This window comes from Podarcis vaucheri, assembly GCF_965113315.1.
Source record: "Podarcis vaucheri genome assembly, chromosome: 14".
Lineage (NCBI taxonomy): Eukaryota > Metazoa > Chordata > Lepidosauria > Squamata > Lacertidae > Podarcis > Podarcis vaucheri.
This window is the reverse complement of record NC_138752.1, coordinates 41,897,997-41,915,391: the sequence shown is the minus strand read 5'-3', so window position 1 is coordinate 41,915,391 and position 17,395 is coordinate 41,897,997. Positions and strand designations below refer to the sequence as shown.

Below are 17,395 nucleotides of genomic sequence, written 5' to 3'. Positions count from 1 at the left end.
GAGAGACGCTCACCTTCTGCCTTCGTTTGCCTTCGCGGGGTGCAGAGCGGAGCTCCCAATCGAGGAAAAGCTTTCGATCGGCAATCGCTTCCTTCGGCCTAGGCAGCTCACCCACCACACCCGCTCTCTCGGAGCGCCGTATAGGCTGTTGGAGAAGTCGCGAGCGGGAACTCCAAGGAAGAAAGGAGAGCTCCCCGGAAGTCAGAAGGACCAGGCCCTAGTAGCCGATTTGTCGACGGCATCGATAAGAGGCGGGATCCGCGGGCTGTTCAAAACGGAGGCCGGAAACGGAGAGGAGTGAGGAACGTGGAGCGTTGGGGGATGGGGGTGGGAGGCCGTAGCCATGGCGACGAAGAAGTTGGCCAGGTGAGGCCTACAACAGGGGCTGCATCCTTCTTTTCCTCCATTTCCCTAGTGGGCTCTCGGATTTATTGATTGATTGATTGATTATTTATTTATTTATTTATTTATTTATTTATTTCATTCATTCATTCATTCATTTATACACTGCCTTTTTATCCAAGGAGCTCTAGGTAGCGCACGTGCCCCCCCCCTTATTCATTTAATCCACCCAACAACCCTGTGAGGTTGGTTAGGTTCAGAGGCAGTAACTGGGCCAAGGTCACCCAGGGAGCTCCGTGGCTGAGTGAGGATTCGAACCCCGCTCTCTCAGGCCCTAGTCTGGTGCTCTAACCACTGCACCACCCTGGTTAACAAGCCTTGTGGGTTTCTTTTCCCTTGGGAAAGTTTGGATGTTTAAAATAAGGGGGTGGAGGGAGCTGGTGAGAAGAAAAGATGCTGCCAGATGTCTGCAACAAGCCCCCATTTTGCCCGTTCTCTCCCATTTTATCCCGTTTATTGAGCTTCGTGTAAATAGGTTACAGGTTGGGCTGCTTGCATTTCATTACCAGTTGTCCCAACTGTTCTCCACTTTTTCTCAAGGAATTTGGGAGCCTCGGGCCTGAATCTCGATCACTTGGTTACCCCCCAAAATATTGTTCTGCTATTGAGAGATTAATTCTTTCAGTATGTGTTTGAATTTTTATTTTTGTAGGCAGCTTGGCATTATTAGAAGAATTTCTAAAACATCGCCCGGTGGCCAGAATCATGGCAAACCCAAACTAAGTGAGTACTGTGTCTGAATTGCAAAGCAAAAATTACTGTCTATACTCTCACAAATAACGCAATCCTCACTTGATTTTGTAGGGCAATTGTTTGACTACTTAATAATTATTGATTTTGAGTCTACGTGCTGGAAAGAAGGCAGAAAATGTTACACTCAAGAAATCAGTAAGTGGAGATTTAGTAATATTGTTGGAGAACTGCTTCTGTGTGATCGGTAAATTAATAATGGAGCTATCAAAACATTGCTCTTGCAGTTTATTTGTGTATAATTCCCAACCTACCTATCCCAAACTCTACATGTAAAGTATTCATATTTTGATACTTAAGTTACATGAATGACTGGAGGTGGGTGCTGGAACATAACAGCCCCTGGTATTTGGGGCACACCTCTTACTATCAGAAGTTTTCAACCTTTTTGAGTCTATGGCTCCCTTAACCAACTACATCCTTTCTGTGGCACTGTTGTAGGGCTCAGGAGCCCAGTTATGTCACCCCTTGCAGAGCTGGCAGCCTTTCACCTTTTTCAAACACCCTCCCTTGTGGAATGTTCCCTCAGCCTCCTCTCCCCTCTCCTCGCCTTGGGAGTCCTTCAGATAGCTGCTGCTGCCACCCCTGGTCTCTGAGCTGCCCCCCCCACCCCAAAGAGAGGTGTCTCCTCACACTGCCCCATAGGGGCATGGGAAGTACCCCCTGGCCAGCTCCAGAGGTACCATTTACCTGGGGAGCCTGTAGCCAGGGCTGTGCTGCAACAAACAGGTGTGCAAGCATTTTGGGAGTCAGAGACGTTAAGAGGGCATCAGAAGAGGGAGGGAAGGAAAGAGGGACAGAGGCCAGTGTTGCCCACGGCACCCCTGACCATCGTTCAAGGCACCCCAGGGTGCTATACAACACTGGTTGAAAACCACTGCCTTAGATGTAGCAGCTCATGCAAAGAAGTCTCTGGCCATTGCTGCTATTGGCCACAATTCAAAGCTTTATTAGTGAGACTTCTTTGAACATGAAGGATTCAGCATGACCTATGCTCTGGCTTCCCCAAACCCTATAGTACTGGGAAATGTGACCCATGCACCCCAGTTGAATGCACAGCACTTTCTTGAGAGTACAAGGCAGCTTGTGATTGGTTAAACTCTTTGCTTATAAGTTAGAGTTTATTGGATTGGGGTTACTAAAGAACCAAGAGCATGGAGCTTAGGAGAAGATGTCTTCAGTGTATTGACGATTCCTCATCCAAGGATTTAATACACACTTTGAAAAGGAGAGGGAACAAGATGGAACCTTGTGGGATTCCACTAGGAAGGTCCAAATGAGAAAAGGACGATGTATTTTTGTCCAACAAGTGGAATTTAAATGGTACCAAACACTACCATGCTGTGTGTGTGTTTTTAAAAAAATAAACATATTTTTATTGAATTCCAATATATAAAAATTACAAAAAAGAGAAGAAGATACAAAAACAAAACCCCACTCACCTCTCGCTCCAGGACAGATCAATCTAGTTAAGTTTGTCAAAGTCCAATCTGTGATTTCGGTGGTTGTCATTCTGTTAAGAAAACTCACCCTTCTTAAACTAGCCAAAACGCAGTAGCTTAGGGATTGATTGATTGATTGATTGATTGATCAATTGATCAAAACATCTTGGCTTATAAGCATTCCTAGGAGCAAATAGATGAGCTTGTCTTAAAAAATGTGAATTGATTTTTTCAGTGGTATTAAAACATGCTGAAATGTTTAGCTTGTTTAAACCTGGGGCACGGTTGCAATTAATTGCATTTTTATCTCTTCCTCTCTCAAAGGATCTTAGAAAGATTTATATAATCCCCTCTCCCTTTTATACTCACAACAACCCTGTGAGGTAGATTAGGGTAAGGAAATATAACTGACCCAATGTATTTTATGACTGGGGGGCGGGTGCCTTAAACCTTTGACCCAGCACTCTTCAACTCCATCTGTAAAACTGCATTTTTAAGAATGCTATTTCTTTAAAATAAACCTGATTTGGAATGAAAATGTACTTTCTTTAGTTGAATTTCCAGCAGTTCTATTAAACACCTTGAATGGAGAGATTGAATCTGAATTCCACATGTACGTGCAGCCTCAGGAACATCCCATTCTCTCTGAATTTTGCACTGAGCTAACTGGCATAAAGCAGGTACAATTTTATTGTTTCATGTTGCAGTCAATTTGCAAGCTAAGCTCATAGTTTCCAGTTGGATTTGAAACCATTGAGGTGTTGTTGACCCTGTTTCACTATGCCTGACAATGAATTGTGTTAAGGCTGAGTGTAAAGCAACACTTGGATACTGTCAAAAATACTAAATGTATCTTGTTCTCTTCTATTAAGAACCAAGTTGATGAAGGCGTCCCTCTTCATATATGCCTGTCTCAGTTTTCTAAATGGATTCAAAAAATGCAGAAGGAAAAAAACATTGTTTTCAGTTCAGGTCATTCTTCGGAAGGGAAATTATGTGCTTTTGTTACATGGTCAGGTAATTCATAGTACCTTTTTAAAAATCTGATTTCTTACACTGAAAGTGGTTTGAAGTGATTTGACCCTCTTGACTTTGCTTTTCCACTTCCTTTTTAAAAATCTTTCAAGGCTATATTTGCAACATGTGCTAGAAACTGGTTTAAGAAAGCAAAAGAAAAATGAGGTTTTCCTTGGATAAAATACACACAAAACTCTGAGTTGGGAGGTGCAATGCACAGTTGTGGATTGCGTACTCCTCAGCAGTTATGTGTGCATTTCACGATCACACCATAGAGCGGACTTAGTCCCTAGGTATCTTTTCCTACTTTAATTCCTCATGTTTCTAGCCCGGTGAGGAATGGCTGTCTGATAAGACACAGTTACTATTCCACACGGAAGAAAGCTAGAAACAATTAACAAAGCATAAAACATGAAAGGTTTATGACAGTTTGTTTGTTCTACAGACTGGGACCTGGGTGTGTGTTTGCAATACGAGTGTAAAAGAAAGCAGCTGAGAAAACCAGATGTTTTAAACTCCTGGATTGATCTCCGGGCAACTTACAAGGTGAGATCAGACAGTGTGTGTGTAATATTCATGAAAGGAATGCGGAAATGGCCAATTTTGCTAGCTGAGAGCTGCTTATTGTTTGGATTGCCGTGGTCATGGTGTAACTGGCAGCCTATCTGCATCTCCGCAAGCTAGATCATTGGCCAGATGAAATAAACTTTTGCTGAATTTCTACATTGCTTATAATACTGTCATGTTAGTTCAAACCTCCCATCTGTTTTACTCCTTTCCATCTCTCTTCTTTTCTTTTATTCATTAAGTGTTTTCCTTCGCTGGTGACATAAAAATCACATGTTTACATAGCCCTCCTAGGTATATGATCCAGCTCTGGTCCTGCCTGTATTATTTATTTATTTATTTATTTATTATATTATCCATATCCCGCCTTTAAGTAAGTAAAGTAAAGAAATACATTGGGGGGGGGGATAAAATAATTTAATAAGGTTGCAATAAGAACACAGGAGGAGCTGTGATCAGAACAGTGGCCCATGTTGTCCAGCCTTCCATTCCCAGCAGCCAACCAGATGCCTGAAAAGCATAACAAGTCACCAGGCTGCCTTCCATAGTGCAGTCACTGTGTGCAGGGAGGGGGGGGGAACAGTCTGAGGTCACCTGAGGTCATCATTGCCTATCTCCTTTGGTCTCCTATTCCTTGTCATAGGGCTTTTCATGGTAGACAGCCCTGTAAGATGGGACAGTGATTTATTTATTTTTTTGGAGGAAGGATATGATCTATGTAGTATATTAGATAGATAGATAGATAGATAGATAGATAGATAGATAATTTATTACGGTCGGAGACCAGCTTATAAAACACACTTGAGGGTACAATCCCAGAAGGAAAACAAACATTTTAAACAATGTACAACAATAAGCCATCCCCTGACCCAAACTAGTTTGTTAAGAAAATCCCAAACTCTGCTCCATGGGTGACTCTGGGTCATCTATCTGCGGTAGCTTATCTTAAAGTTTTTAAGTGTCTATACGCTTATTGCATTTATAAATGTAGTATATTCATTATTTTAAAAATGATAGATATCACTTAATACAGATTCATTTTATGATTGCTCCTGAATATTTAGTAATCAGAGCACTGATGGGAGTGTTTTCAGTTCTTTGACTTGCTAAAGCAAAGAACCTTTGGCCCTCTAAATGTTGTGGAACTCCTAACTTCCATCAGCCCCAGCGAGCATGGCCAATAGTCAGGGATTATGGGAGGTGTAGTTCAGCAATGTTTAGAGGGCCACAGGCTTCCCACACCAGTGCTAAAGAGAGGCGTATATGAAGAACTAAATTTTGTGCTGTGCCTATGAGCACCCGGCATGATTTGAGCTGAGCAGAGCACAGCAGCTAATGTCTTTACCTTTATTTCCTCTTAGCTCTTCTACTGTCGGAAGCCACGCGGGCTAAACGGTGCTTTGCAGGATGTGGGGATCATATTTGCAGGACGGGAGCATTCTGGTGAGTGAGTTTTTAAGTGTGTATGTGTGTATGTATGGAAATATTTCTAGTTATCAGTAGCAAGTTCTTAGGCTTGTTCCAAGCTCTGCCTAAACTGAGACAAACTCCATGGAATATAACCCAAACTGTTCAATAATAACATGCTCTAAAACCAAGAATGCTGGTTTTTCTTATCCTTTTAAATGAGTTTTATTCTACTTTTGTTTCACCCTTCTTTCAAATAGCTCAGGACAATTTATTAAATAATTTGAAAAAAGTTCAGGACAATAATTTGAAAAAGTGAAAAACATTTATTGCATATCTCCAAAGAATTGTGTACAATATCATACCTTAGCAGGATTTTGAAAAAACACTTGTAATATGATGAATAATGTATAAAATTGGAAATTATTGTGAATTTAAGATATTATGGATGTGCAGGAACAAATGTAAAACAAAAGAGCCAAGAAGGGGAGTGGAGGGAAGTCAAGGGATTTTAGAAATCCCATGTTTGGAAGTTGTTATGGATTGTAGACATAGTATGGTTATTTTTATGTGATTTTTGTTATTGTAAAAATTAATGAAATACACACACACACACAAAGTTCAGGACAGTACCTACTGTTCCCTACCTCCTTCTGTTTTTATCCTTGCAGCAACCCGGTGGGGTGGGGTGGACCGGACTGGGAGGCAGAGTGACTCAAAGTCACTTAGTGCACTTCAGGACCACGCAGGGAGTGGAACTCAATTCTCCCTGGACTTACTACCTGCCATATTTAAATCACCAAATCTTATACTAGGGTCTTCTTATACAAGGGTGCTTTGTGCATAGCTGTATCCCTACAGGTTCTTTTGTTAAGCAGTGAGAAATGGTTGTGTGAGTACAGAATAGTTAACTTGCCTGACTTGGTCAACAACAGCACCATCTCTCTTTTTCCCAAGGGCTGGATGATTCCCGGAATACTGCCCGCCTTGCATGGAAGATGATCTGCGATGGGTGTGTGATGAAAATCACTAAATCTTTGGATAAGGTCAGTGGCTTTTCTTCTTGACATATGTGCCAAGAAGACAGTAAGAGTTTGTTGAAACGACTTTGAACTTGATCTTCTTCCTGGAGGATTCCGAGGCACATTTTCTCACTTGGCTGTTGACACCTCTTTCCTGCGGTTCCCACAATATCTTATTTGTTTATGGATTCTTTAGGCACCTCCTGCGAAGAATTCCATTGCCAGGTTTTTGTCTCCGAAACCTACTGAAGGAAGTCCTTTGGGAAGCAATGATGGTGCAGGGATGTCATGTCTGGATGAGAGCAAAAATGCTGGAGTTACCACAGGAATTAGAAACAACAAGGAAAACCAACAGCAAGAGTTCAGTCCTGTTCATCTGCATAGAAACGCCCACGTTCTGTCGAGAGATGACCCAAAGACTGATGGATATAGTAGTGTCCAAAGCTGCTTGATTGAAAGGCTCAATTCCCCTCTTGGCTCTTTTCAGCCTTCGCATAACTCTTTGGGCATCCAGAATGGGCTAAATAACAGACACCCAATTTCTAATTCTTCAGTACATAATCTAGGACTGGTTTTAGTCTCAACCACTCTTTCCTCCGTCAATATTTCAGATATAGACATAAGTACCACTCCAGATTGTTTATCAGCGCTGGCCAACTGGGAGGATGTGGCTTTAATACCAGCATCGCAAGATGATGAAAGTTTGGGGTGTTCGCAGCAGGAGGATGACCCGAACCTTAAGAGTTCATTAACCGTTGAAGAGAAGATGGATCTGAATGAGTCGCACACGATGAACTTGGGATCTAAAAGTGTTGCGGATGCTGCTCTGAATCTGGAACTCCCCAAGTCTGTTGTGTACCAAAGCCCCAGCACTACGATTTATAACATTAGCATAGCCCCAAATAAGTTCTCGGATACTTCTGCGTTTAAGCTTCCCACTGCAAAAGCAAGTGCTGCTTCCATTGATGTGCCAAATGGAACCCCTTTCAGATTGTCATCTGAAGCACACAAAAGGAAGCCTTCCAGTCCAAAATCAGTTCCTCCAGCAAAGAAACCACCCTTTATAGTTTATGAAGACAAAGGCGCAACGCCTAGTACCTCCCAGTTAGTCAGGAGGCTCGGTTCCTACCGCGTCCCTTCCGGCGTCTTAAACTCCTCAGTCAACCTAAACCAGCCTTTAAAGGCTGCCGAGACTGGGAGAGTGACCCCTCCTTTGTGCAGATGCGGTCGAAGGGCCAGAAGGCTAAATGTTTCGAATGGTGGTCCGAATCATGGCAAAGCATTCTATAGCTGCCCAGTTGGAAAGCAGGTGGGGAATAGAAAGGGCTGCGGTTATTTCATATGGGAGCATACTCTTCAAAAGGAGAAGCTCACACTCCCTACCTCCAGCGCTCTGGGGCTGCCAGGTCCTGGACGCAGTTTCAGTTCATCAGGAAATTCTGAAAAAAAGACCCTCGTTCTCCGACCTTCTATGCGAACCTAGCCAAGAACTACCTCCTTAACGTCCTCCTTCATGGAGAAAAATGTCTTACACCATCACAAATGTAAGAGGCTATTAGCTTTGTTTCCCCATCTTAGAATATTCTTCCAAATCGTGCTGCAAATGGGCTGTCTATAAGCTTCTAAAGTGAAAAGTAAAAGGATGGGCATCCCTGAAAGGATTTTGACAGTATTGCTGAGGATAAACCAAATGAGGATCAGTAGTTGGTCTTGCCTTTGAAAGTTATCCTGCTTTTTCTCTATTTTAGGTTTATCACAGATTATGTCTCCATTACTAGATAACTGCAAACACATGCATGCTCCATGAGAATCAGTAGCACAGGCTTTTGAACACTTGCTTTTTAAAAGAAATAGTGCATAAAGAAGGTATCATGGTTTTAAGTTTTATATACATACTTATTCTTTATTAGTGAAGTACAGTAAAAGTATGGCCTGGAATTCTGGAGGTTGACTTCCTTCCAGTATAGCAGCTTAAATTCCACAGTAAAAGTGAAGCACTTTTCTTATCTTAATGCTCTATTTCTGCCAAAACATGTTTTGTTTACTTTGGGGCATTACCACCATATTTGAGGCTGGTACGCAGCCTGTGGAAAAAGTCAGAAGTTTAAATCAAAGACAGGAGCTAACATAAACCCACATCAATCAGAAAGTAAAGAGGTAGAAGTTCTACAACAAATTAAGCAAGCTCAGCACATTAAATGGAATGAAGTTGTTGCATAGCATGGCAGGGGAGTTCCGTGACTTCTCGAATGCATGAGAAACTTGGCATTGGCTTGAAAATGGTTGCCAATATTGTGAAATACTGTGCCTATAATGCTTTCAGTGTCCCAGAAGATAATCCATATTGATCCGGGCTGGAATTTTTTAGCTAACCATTTTTTATTATCTGAATTAAGTGAAATAAAATATGAAATAAAAACGATTTTCTGTTTTAACAGTTTGGATTTTGCCTGTTGATAGCTTTTTGATTTTGATAGCTCTTTAAGCACTGTAGGGAAGTTACATATGCAGAAATATTAATACTTAAAAGTCTGCTCAGTTGTTCTTAACTATAATCCTAGGAGCTTGCTTACACACGGATGGGGGAGAGGATATTTAAGCACAGATGTGGGCCTCCGGTTGTTGCAGAAACGAAAAATATTCCTGGCATGATCAGTCACTATCACACGCTTCAGGCCCCACTGACGTTCAGTGTGTATTGAATTCTCCCATTGAACTAAATGGGATTTAAAAGAATTTAATATTGGCTGGATTGTGTCCAGCTGGATTAAAAGCCTTTTCTCCTGCTTCAATGATGCCGGCATCATTCAGCATAGTACATCGTTGGTGGGAGCTTTGGTGGGGATGCTACTCTTGCATGGTGACCACCGGATCCCTTGTAGTTTATATCACCCTGATGCACAATAGAGACTGGACTTATTTAGGTTGCGGCCAGGTTGTGTCTCTAGAAGGGCTTTCTAGCAGGGGTGCCCAAAGAAGCTTGCTGCCAGTAACCATGTGGAATGTTGAAATGAGCATGTGTCAACAGTGCTGTGAAGGTCCTTATTTATAATCCCAGACAGTTCACTTGCTTTGAGACAACTATGGCCCCATTGCAATAACTTTTACTCCCCTGATTTTTTCGGTGGCCTGGGTGTGGATACTTCCATCGTCCTGTGTGTTGGAAGCTGTTGGGTCAACAGGAGATCTGAACAGATCAAGACCCTTCCATTCTGTCTCTACAGGGGAGCGGGGAAAGGAACTGGCTAACATGCTTGATTACATGTCTAGCTTGTTCTTGTAGCTCCCTGCAGATTCGTGGTGATTTTTTAAGCTTCTGAGCTTTGGAATCAACTTTGTGTTGGCATTTTCTCCAGAGTACACTGTGTTCTTTTCTGCATGCGACTCAGCATCTGGAATGAGAGTTACACTTTGCTTTGCTCAACCTTGCAAGATGCTTTTTGGATTTTATATAAATGGGTGGAGGGAGATGCTCAACCACTGATATTCCCCAAATGTGTGATCCTGCACTGCTTGTAATATACCTCAAACTCTCCAAGGGAGTATGTGAGGGTTGGGGGATTTTTTGCAGTGTGTGTGTGACAGCTGCAGCATTGGGATTTAAATACAGAGGCTGGCATGGCAAGATCTTGCAACATAAGGAATCAATATAAAACTCAGAACAGGCACTGTGGAAGTAAACAGCTAAATCTAAGCTTTCCCCCACTCTGCCTTGCGCAATTCGTTTCTTCTGATTTTCCCACTGACTGTCTTTGGCAGATGTGGCACAAACTCCACCTGTTGGACAAGAGAAGGAATTACAGTGAGCCAAAGAGGGGGCAAAACATACGAAGCCGTTTTTTTAATATGGAGTCTATTTGTGGAAGGCAAACAGTAGGGCTCTACTTACCCCTATTTCAGGGATGGAGGATCTTCCAGCCTGTGAGCTACACTGCCTGTTGTGGACTGGCTGGATGCTGAGGAATGGTGAGAGGCACCAGCTGGGGAACCCTCAAGAGAGGACAGCTCAGAGCCCAGGGGATTGGTGGTAGGACGAGGATGAGGGGAAGAGGGAACAGACTGGGAGGAGGAGCCGTCGGCAGCTGAAGAGGCAACAGGGTTTAGTGAGAAGGAAGAGGCTGTGGCAGAGAGCAGTGCAGACTCAGAGGCAGAAGCAGAGACAGGAAAGGAGAGGGACCAAGAGGCAGCAATGAGGCAGGCCGCTGAAGAAGCCAGGGAGTCTCCCCTTTCAGCTGTGACCAGCTCCCCTCCCCTTGGTCTCCCAGAACACGAAGAGGCATGAAGCGGGCACAGCAAAGGGTGGTAAGGTGAAGCAGCCTCAGGTTGCTGGGGAGGAGTCTTACAGAGCAGTGGGAAGGTGGGGACCTTCAGTTCTTGCAACTGCTTCATTGGGGCAAGACCTGCTGGGAAGGGTTGCCATGATCACGAGGCCTGTGCTGTTTGCTTCTTTGAATGAAGAGTTAACTTTGTGAGTTATTGCTGACCTGCCCCAACTCCTGCCTTGACACCGCCCTACACCTGATGCCAAATGTGGGGCAGGTAAGATAGGGGCTTAGCTGCTGGGCAGTGGCTGCAAAGTGTTTCTGAAGCACCCAACAACTATCCTTCACGTTTATTCATAAAAAAATATTTGTATACCACAGTTTCCTTGAAAAATGCCAAAGTGTCTTACAACAATTATGATACAATTAAAACAGGACATTATAACACAATTAAAAACCGCACAAACATTAAAGCAGTTCACCAGCTGATGTGAGGGCAATGCTGTTGGGTTCAGGTGTGCAGGATAGCTCCCTGCAAGGTATCTTCTCATTCCTCTCTCAGGCTGCACACACACACCAAATATTTAAAGCAAACTACCACTGCCCCTGAGTCCAGGGATCTGTAGTTTAAGGGTGCTGTAGCTTTGTAAGGGGTGAACTGTGGTTCCTAGGATTCACTGAAGGAAGCTGCAGGCTTTAAATGCATGCTGTGTACACAGCTTCAGAGACTGACTATGGCATTTTTCCAAAGGTTTGACAGAGCCTTGCCCCAAGGGACTCACAGTCTGCTAAGGCACAAGGGAAATACTAGAGGAGAGGGAGGGCAATGAAGACAGGAGTAAATAAGAGATGGATGTGTTTTTCAGTTTCAGGCACTTCAGTTTAGATATAGATATTTGATGAAGGGTTTGTTCCATTGTGTGGACAAGATGAGTTTTGAGGATTGATTTGAAGGGGAGGTGGACTTACAGAAGCATTCTGGGTAGAAGTTGCAGGCATAAGGAGATACCAAGGGTGGGGTCATTTTAGAGAAAAGGACACATCCACGAAGCTCAGGGTGGTAGAGCTGAATGAGCCCAAAGGAAGGATATAAAAGCTGGCAGGTGCAGGGACATAGCCAAGGAGAATATTGAAGGCAAGGACATGAAGCCTGTGCAGGAACTGGGCAGAGTTTGGAAGCCAGTGCAGGGATCTAAAGGAAGCTAGATCATAGCTTACCTTTCTAGGATACTTGTAAGGGGCAGTGACTTTTTTGACGTGATCCTGTAGCTCCTTAATCAGTGCTTCTGGGTCGCGGGAAACATAGTCGGGTGCCAAAACAACAAAGGCTTTCACAACCTTAACACATAAATATGTTTGATAAAAGATCATGAAGACTTAGCAAAATATTCTTTACGCAGATTATAACAATGGATCATTTCCAACGGTCCACGACCAACCCAAAGAATGGTACACTCGGGTGTGTGTGGGTGGGTGTGTTTTGTGTCCTGTGGCTGCACCACCTTTTATTAACAGGCAGCTGAAGAAATGGACTGTACAGCCACAAATCTCTTAAGCCATTTTACTGTGAGAGCTTAAAGCTAAGCGTGCCAATTTAAGTGGCTCTGGGGATTGCTGTTTGTACATCCCAGCATAAGGTGTTCAAATCAGCATGGACCGTTGTGTTCTGGAACATGAATTCCTTGTGGAGTTCATAGGCTTTCAAATTCAAAAAAGAACACGTAAACACCAGCGGGATCTTGTCTTTTCAGAGTCGTCTTTTTGCTTACAACAAATGCGAACCATAAAAAAATCACATTTCAATTATATGACAGTTTAAAAACCAGAAATTACAAACCTAAAGGACCTGCACTGGCTCCTGGTATGTTTCCGAGTACCATTCAAAGTATTGGTGCTGACCTTTAAAGCCCTAAACTTTAAAGCCCTGTATACCTGAAGGAGCATCTCCACCGCCATCATTCAGCCTGGACACTGAAACCCAGTTCTGAGGGCCTTCTGGTAGTTCCCTCACTGTGAGAAGTGAGGTTCCAGGGAACCAGGCAGAGGGGTTTCTTGGCAGTGGCGTCTGCCCTTTGGAATGCCCTCCCTTAAGATGTCAAGGAAATAAACAACTATCTGACTTTTAGAAGACATCAGAAGGCAGTTTTTAGTGTTTGATGTTTTATAATGGTTTTATATGTGTTGTAAGCTGCTCAGAGTGGCTGGGGCAACCCAGCTAAATGTAATAAGTAATAAAATTATTATTAGTATATAATATAAGTAATAAACTTGTTGTTGTTGTTGTTGTTATCGAAGATGCTTCATGCATTCTGACCTTCACCCATTCAAAACAGCCAGCAAACTGTTTCCTCTGTTTAAAAACATTCCATACTGTAATACAACTCGACTCTTTTTACCTCCCCTCTGATGGAATCTGGGCTGCTAACAACAGCGGATTCTACGACCGCCGGGTGTTCTATCAATGCACTTTCCACTTCGAATGGTCCAATGCGGTATCTTGGAAACAAAAGAGAAGGCTTTGAAAGGGACCTTCTGATACTTGGTCTGCAGAAAACGCTTAGCACCACATAGGAGGTGCGTTACCCAGCAGAATTGATGACATCGTCGGCTCTTCCTACGAACCAGAAGTAGCCATCTTCATCTTGCATTCCTCTGTCCCCGGTGATGTAGAAGTCCCCGCGTACAGTTGAATTCGTTCTTTCTGGATCATCCTGGGAGAGGTGAATAGGTACTTATAAAAAGCACAAGCATGCTCCTGCTTGCAAATTTAGACAAAGCTGAGTGTGTGTATGTGTGTGTATGTTTATGTATACTACCGTATTTTTTGCTCTATAAGACTCACTTTTTCCCTCCTAAAAAGTAAGGGGAAATGTGTGTGCGTCTTATGGAGCGAATGCAGGCTGCGCAGCTATCCCAGAAGCCAGAACAGAAAGAGGGATTGCTGCTTTCACTGCGCAGCGATCCCTCTTGCTGTTCTGGCTTCTGAGATTCAGAATATTTTTTTTCTTGTTTTCCTCCTCCAAAAACTAGGTGCGTCTTGTGGTCTGGTGCGTCTTATAGAGCGAAAAATATGGGATATCTCCATCAGGAGGTTGTGGACTCTTCCTTCCTTGGGGGGTTCTTAAGCAGAGGTTGAGTGGCCATCTGCCATGGATGCTTTAGCTGAGATTCCTGCATTGCAGGGGGTTGGACTTGATGATTCCTTGGGGTCCTTCCAACTCTATGATTCTATTATATCTATATCACCACTACAGTCGTACCTTGATTTTTGAGCAGCTTAGTTCTCATGTTTTGGCTCCTGAACGCCACAAACCTGGAAGTGAGTGTTCCAGTTTGCAAACTATTTTTGGAAGCTGAATGTCCGACGGAGATTCCATGGCTTCCAATTGGCTGCAGGAGCTTCCTGCAGCCAATCAGATGCCACACTTTGGTTTCCAAACATTCTGGAAGCCGAACGGACTTCCAGAATGGATTCCGCTCGACTTCCAAGGTACGGCTGTATTATTTTTATTCATTTCCTCCTGCTGTATCAATGCTATTTGCCACACCCTTCTACCCTATCATGCCATAAGACTTGAGTTAATAATACTGAGATAACACAAGTGCCATATATAAATTATACCATTTGTGGGAGCAGGTAAGTATTCAGCCCTTGGGTTAAAGGTGAACATTTTAAGAACACCAGAAGAGAAGGCATGTTGTGCTTGCACATTGCACTAAATCCAGAGTTAAACACGGGTAACCAACCTTTCTGGACCAGCAGGGTAGATATTGAAGAAAGTACCATGGCTGCCATGGGGCAACACATAACACAAAATTAAGAGTGGTAATTACTGCTCCATTCCACCCCAAGTTGTTTCATGCTTACAATGGGAAGGTGTGTACCCAATGCTAGTCCTACTCGGAGTAAGCACGTTGAAAGTAATAGAATTGACTAACTTAGGATCATTCATTTCAGTTGGTCAGCCCTGAGTGCAACGTACAGCCCTATAATTCTGGCTGGCCAGTGTCTGTGCATGGAATTTGTTGGGTGGGGGAGCACCATTTAACCTTTGCCTCGCCCAGTAAGGTTTTCCTGGGCATGCCTTCGCTCAAACTTTCAGTGCTGTGTTCCTTTCTGCTCGGTCAATGGTCCTACAAGACAAGACGCCTGGTCTTCCTTGCTCTCCGACTCTCGTTCTGAGCCCCTCAAATGTCTACCAAGCTACTTCAGCCCCCGCAATAGCTTCCGAGTTTCTGCCACTGGATCATCTTGTCCAGCTTTACGTCTGTAGCTGGAAGGGCAAGATGCCACTCTTAATTCCTGGCATTCTGAAAACTGGATCCAATTCCGAGTAAATAACTTAACAGCTTCTAGTTCTTTCTTAGCCGTGCAGATTGCATCCTTACCGTGTATCGAGTGAAAAGACAAAATGGCCGTGTCGGTTTTATTCGGATAGCAATATCTCCTTCTTTCCCAGGAGGCAACATATTGCAGTTTTCATCTATTATCTAAAAACAAAGAGAAAATAGTCAAAAGTCATAGGCTCCATTACAAAGTTGGACTCGGGGGTGGAGTGTTGGAACAGTGGAGGGCCATATCTTCACTGGTACAGCACCTGCTTCACATCCAGAAGGTCTCAAGTTCAATCCCTGGCATCTTGGAGTTGGGGTTGGTGAAAGATGATGTCTGAAACCCTGGAAAGCTGCTGCCAATGTAGACAATACTAAACCAGATGGACCAACTTGAAGTGAGGCACCCCAGTATGGTCCACTTTAGGCTGCCTTGTGCCTTGCACATGAATCCCAACCCCACCAGTTAAAGACCAGCTGCTTAAGCTAGGGGTAGCCAACTTTGTGACCTCTAGTCCTTAGGTTCTTCCCCCCCGGCCCCCCAGATAAAAACTCCTAAAACCAGCACTGCATACTGTACCTGAGTGTCATAGGCCGGGGAAGGCTTCCCCATAGAGCCCGGCTTAATTTTCATCCCCTTGAAAGTTCCACAAACCAGCACCTGTTTCAAGTAGTGAAAAGCAAAGCGTGGCTGATGAGATTTCGGTAGGTGGGGGGGGGCAGAGGCACAGAGAAGGGTACCAACTTGAATAAAATATTGGGGAGACCTAGGTAGGCCCTGCCCTGCATAACTGATCACTAGAAGCGGCACACGCATGCCATTTGAATGGCAATGTCCATCAACTTTGTGGGGGGTGGCCCCCTCAAATATTTTATTGGGGGCTGAAGGGCTCTTGGCCCCTAGGAGGTGGCTCCTTTGGGCACAGAAATGCTAGGTGACATGTCAGTGAGAAGGTAGAAAAAGTGGCATTCTAAAAGCACTGGAGAAGTCACATGGCGTCACGGTACGGTGTCTACTTAGCAAGTAGTTCTCAGGTTCAGTTCCTGACATCCTCAGTTGGGGCTGGGAGAGACCCTTGCCTGAAATCCTGGAGGGCTGCTGCCAGTCAGTGCAGACAGTACTGAGCTAGCCTCAGTGCTCTGACTCTGCATAAGGCAGCATCTTAGGTTCATGTAACTAATCCGGTTGCATGCTGTCAAGACAATTCATTGGTTGGTTACACTAATTAAATCAATGTTTAAATGTTGCAGCCCTGTTACCAGGTACATTAAGCCTTTGTATTTTATACTGTTGTGAGTTTATGGGTTCTAGACACCCTAAATTCCTGGGTCTGGTAGGTGTTAGAATTTAATCAAGGCAAGTGTTCAAATATAAGCCAGATTACTTTCCTAACCAGGAAATCGCCTGGGGTGATGGGCCATTAGGAAGGCAATGAGCCAGACAGCAAGTGGATGGGGCCCCTCCTTCTGCTCAGAGTTAATTAGAAGAACAAAAACCAGGGTTTGGAGTTGGCTGGAATGTGACCTGGAAAATAGATGTTACAGCCTGGTAAAGTTAGGAGAGAGGGAGAGAGCATCAGAGTCATGGCTGATGTCTGTCTGGATCCAGAACTGCAGCTTTGGGAGAAGCAAGACCCTCTTGGAGTATTAATGCTGTGAACCCCTCCATCGTAGGCTCAGGTTGTATATATGTGTAAATAAACCATTTATGATAAAGACACTGCAGTCTCCGCTGTGCCTCATTCTGTGAACTGCCCTGAGATCTTGTGATGAAGAGTGGTATATAAATTTAATATATAAACAAACAAATAGATTCCCAAAAGGAAACACAAACCCAGGGTGAAGTGCCTGAAACCCCCTGAAATTTTGCACCACTCGGGGGTGGCATGTAAGTAACTTCTTTTTGCTTTTTCTGTAGCAGAATATGGACATCCATTGCAGCTTCATGAACCTTCTGAAAGCAGAAAGAACACCCTGCACTTTAAAAACTGCCCAGCGTTACCGTCTCTGTCTGCCCATAGCCTTCGTAGATATCCAGTCCTGTTTTTGTTTTCCATTGCTCCATGATTTCTGGGTTCATGGGTTCCCCTGCGCTCACGCAATGCTTCAGGCTGTGGAATTTATAACTTTGGATAAATGGGGGAAGGGAAGAGACAGAAATGTTTAGATTTCAAAAGGGTTAATAATCAAGAGG

General features: G+C 43.7%; 2 protein-coding genes across 5 annotated transcripts in view; one reads left to right on the top strand and one right to left on the bottom strand.

Annotated features, from left to right (window-relative positions):
• Positions 1 to 21: 21 nt before the first annotated feature.
• On the top strand, positions 22 to 9,042 carry ERI2 (ERI1 exoribonuclease family member 2). Its single transcript, XM_082200088.1, has 9 exons — positions 22 to 366; positions 1,055 to 1,125; positions 1,207 to 1,290; positions 3,147 to 3,274; positions 3,467 to 3,611; positions 4,057 to 4,157; positions 5,540 to 5,621; positions 6,543 to 6,631; positions 6,804 to 9,042. Exons 1-9 carry the CDS (start codon positions 344 to 346, stop codon positions 8,088 to 8,090), a joined length of 2,010 nt encoding a protein of 669 aa, XP_082056214.1. The 5' UTR covers positions 22 to 343; the 3' UTR covers positions 8,091 to 9,042.
• The window catches only part of LOC309519265 (acyl-coenzyme A synthetase ACSM3, mitochondrial-like), a 19,132-nt gene continuing 10,219 nt past the window's right edge, over positions 8,483 to 17,395 (bottom strand). For 3 of the 4 annotated variants that reach the window (XM_082200095.1, XM_082200093.1, XM_082200094.1), the window contains exons 8-14: positions 17,204 to 17,327; positions 15,782 to 15,862; positions 15,259 to 15,360; positions 13,453 to 13,580; positions 13,266 to 13,365; positions 12,088 to 12,207; positions 10,408 to 10,689 (exon numbers count right to left, since the gene is read on the bottom strand). In XM_082200095.1, coding sequence (XP_082056221.1) covers positions 10,534 to 10,689; positions 12,088 to 12,207; positions 13,266 to 13,365; positions 13,453 to 13,580; positions 15,259 to 15,360; positions 15,782 to 15,862; positions 17,204 to 17,327 — 811 coding nt within the window. In that variant the 3' untranslated portion in view covers positions 10,408 to 10,533. Of the gene's footprint in view, positions 10,385 to 10,407; positions 10,690 to 12,087; positions 12,208 to 13,265; positions 13,366 to 13,452; positions 13,581 to 15,258; positions 15,361 to 15,781; positions 15,863 to 17,203; positions 17,328 to 17,395 lie in introns of those variants that run through there. The other variant, XM_082200096.1, reaches the window with a different exon arrangement.